This window comes from Etheostoma spectabile, chromosome 19 (genome assembly GCF_008692095.1).
Source record: "Etheostoma spectabile isolate EspeVRDwgs_2016 chromosome 19, UIUC_Espe_1.0, whole genome shotgun sequence".
Lineage (NCBI taxonomy): Eukaryota > Metazoa > Chordata > Actinopteri > Perciformes > Percidae > Etheostoma > Etheostoma spectabile.
Window position 1 is genome coordinate 10,962,261 of NC_045751.1, and position 3,209 is coordinate 10,965,469.

Consider the following 3,209-nt stretch of genomic DNA (forward strand, 5'->3'; position numbering starts at 1 on the left):
CAGCCTTTACTTCAGAGACAAACGTCATCACTTTGTAACACACGTTATAATGCTCACCTAGCTGCTAGCATGGCACGACCTCACACTCCGCTTCTGGCTGGCTAGTAGTCCTTACCTAGGTACTGCGCATGTGAAACTGGTGTAAATTAAACCATGTAAACCTATTCTGGTACAACCTCTACGTAAAATTATAAACCTGAGCAAGAGCATAATATCAGCACTTTAACTATTAATCTTCTTCTGCCTCGCTGGTGTTTTGTGAGAAGTCTAATTCATACCAAATGATATCAATACATGTTCCATGTCCGTATGTTCAGATTTGACTGAGTTATGACTCCGAGAAAGTACCGTTTTCGTTCCCCTCGTGCAGTATCTTTGTTTTTGTGACAGACGATACACCCTCATTTCCCGATGGTTAAAATGCCGTCCGGAACAATGAGTTAAATTACCACATAACCTGAAAAAAATGAATTATATACTGTATGTATCTATATGTGATGTAGTCTGCATCATCTAGCATTGCAACAAAAAAAGTGAGTTTGCAGATTCAATATTTAAAGAAAGGTGGGCGATGAATTAACAGTCCTACATCTGTTGACTTACATCCTTTCTTGACCTCCTGCCAGCGGAACTGGTGTCTCCTGACCACCGAGAAGACCGAATCGAAGCCCTTCTCCGTGATCATCTCCAGGGCGTTCTTCAGATGGAACGGATGGAGACACGGGGAAGTTGCCTGAATGTTACAGATCACATCCACGCCTGTGAACACAGAGTCAACACAAGGATGGCCTTTAAAATCACACAGGTGCTTTATTGTGTCCGCTCTGGGGCAAGACGCCGCCTTGTCACTGATCAAACACACAGCGTGGCAGTATGACTACAAAGCCAGGCCTGCTGGGAGTCTACGGTTTGCACTACACATCCTGGTGTGGTTTACATACCTGGGTTGAGCTCGACAAACTCACTGATGGTTTCCAGAGACGTGGACGAGTCTTTGGAGACTTCAGGACTCCTGCGGTGCACCTTGGCACCCCAGGATTTAGCCACCTTCTCAATCTCATCATGGTCAGTTGATACCCAAATACTAGGAAAAAGATGGTGTGTTGTCAACAATATCATACTGATTAGATCATATTTGTAATCATGTATTTTCATTAGGGAACGATACACTGACTGATACAACGACCTGCAGACAAATGACAAAAAAAAAGTTATTCCTTTATTTTTATAATCTGTACAAAACAGACGTGTCCATCAAAAGTGTAACTGAAATTCTAGTTTTTATAAAAAATGAAATAAAAAAGGAATATTTACAATTCTTAAACAAATCCCACATCAAAATTACTAAATAGAAAAAAAATATCTTCAAATGAATGAATTCAGAGCACTCAGTTTATTAACATGTCTGAAAATAGTCAACTTGTCTCCATCAACAACTTAAATCCTAAAGAAATAAATACCTTTCTAGCCTTTAAATTGGCACAGGTAGACAGGTGTGCAGGTGACGTGGCTAACAAACCATTCACACACACAGCTATACACGCATGCAGCAAAATTGGCTACAACACAAGTAATAAACATGTGTGATTTGCAATTTGTGTGAGATTCACTCCTTTTTCTCACAAAATACTAAACGGCCCACATGCACACGCTAGGCTGCTGTGTATTCTCACAGCAACACCTAGCCGTTATGATGCTAGCTAGCTAGCTAGCATCATAACGTTGTCCTACATTAATTGTACCTACCTGTCAAACACTTCGGAGTCCACGGCAGCCCTCAGCACCCATCCAATCAGCGGGATTCCGGCTAACGGTTTGATGTTTTTCTGAGGGATGCCTTTGCTTCCTCCCCGCGCCAGAATCAAGGCAGCTACGTGTCGCTTTTTGTCCGCCCTCTGCTGCTTGTGCGCGGGCAGCCGTCCGTCCTGCTCCCCGTAGTCACAGGAAAGGCTTCTTTTCTTGGTAGCCATAGCGACGCTAGCAGCGGTTGCACCTTTGGAAACGGGAACCTTGACGCAGAAATATTGCTGGACATGGAAGCAGCACAGACGATGGTTTCCCTCTTTTTCTTCTTCTGCTTTTTTTTCCTTCTTCTTTGGACGTTTTTTGGCGGTTGGCCAACAACTTTGGGTTGCAATACCGCCACCATCTGGAGTGGGTCAGAATAGCCCACCGATAGATAGATAGACAGATAGATAGACAGATAGATAGATAGATAGATAGATAGATAGATAGACAGATAGATAGACAGATAGATAGGATAGATAGATAGACAGATAGATAGATACAGATAGATAATAGATAGATAGATATAGATAGATAGATAGACAGATAGATGATAGATAGATAGACAGATAGATAGATAGACTAGATATATAGATAGAAGATTAGATGATAGATAGATAGATAGACAGATAGATAGAGTAGATAGAGATAGACAGATAGATAGATAAGATAGATAGATAGATGGACAGATAGTATAGATAGATAGATAGATAGATAGATAGATTAAGATAGATAGATGATAGATAGATAGATAGATAGATAGATAGATACTTTATTCATCCCGAAGGAAATGTTAGGCATCCAGTAGCAAGACAACCATAACACAACAAACACAGACACACACATATTTCACACATACATAAGAATAAAAATAAAGATCACTCACAGAAATGCAATGATATATCTACTGTCCCTTGGTAATATATGTACAATCACAACTACTAAAACAGAGGATTTATTTGAGAGAAAGAAGAGACCAAGCGAGCAAGTAGATGCTTTTTCCCTTCCTTTAAAAACAAACAAACAAACAGACACTTTCTTAACTTTCACAAAATGTTACACAGTGTTTGAACAAATCCGGTATCATAAGTAGAAATATAGTTTAAAAAAATATCCATCCAAATATTCATTCAAAGGGAAAAAACAACCTTACGCAAAAAAAGTAAGTTAAAGGAGAATAAAGATGCAGAAATAGATGTTAGATCGGAGCCGCTAGACGTGTCAACGTCGTGGCCCACCTTAATCCACCGATGATTGGCTTACCCTGGTATTCATATAGGATCCGTGTTCTTCTTTTCTGCAGAGATGATAAAAGTACTCACTTCCTGTACTCAAGTAGAAGTCCAACTGTTAAGCATGGGGGGATAAATCATGCTTTGGGGTTGTATTGCAGCCAGTGGCACAGGGAACATTTCACGAGTAGA

General features: G+C 40.2%; 1 protein-coding gene across 1 annotated transcript in view; it reads right to left on the reverse strand.

The window, feature by feature from the left end:
- Nucleotides 1-2,080, reverse strand: part of cmasa (cytidine monophosphate N-acetylneuraminic acid synthetase a) — a 4,640-nt gene extending 2,560 nt beyond the window's left edge. Inside the window, exons 1-3 of the mRNA XM_032499438.1 lie at nt 1,747-2,080; nt 942-1,084; nt 604-759 (exon numbers count right to left, since the gene is read on the reverse strand). Of these exons, the coding sequence (XP_032355329.1) occupies nt 604-759; nt 942-1,084; nt 1,747-1,970 (523 nt within the window). The 5' untranslated portion in view covers nt 1,971-2,080. The remainder of the gene's footprint in view (nt 1-603; nt 760-941; nt 1,085-1,746) is intronic.
- Nucleotides 2,081-3,209: the final 1,129 nt, after the last annotated feature.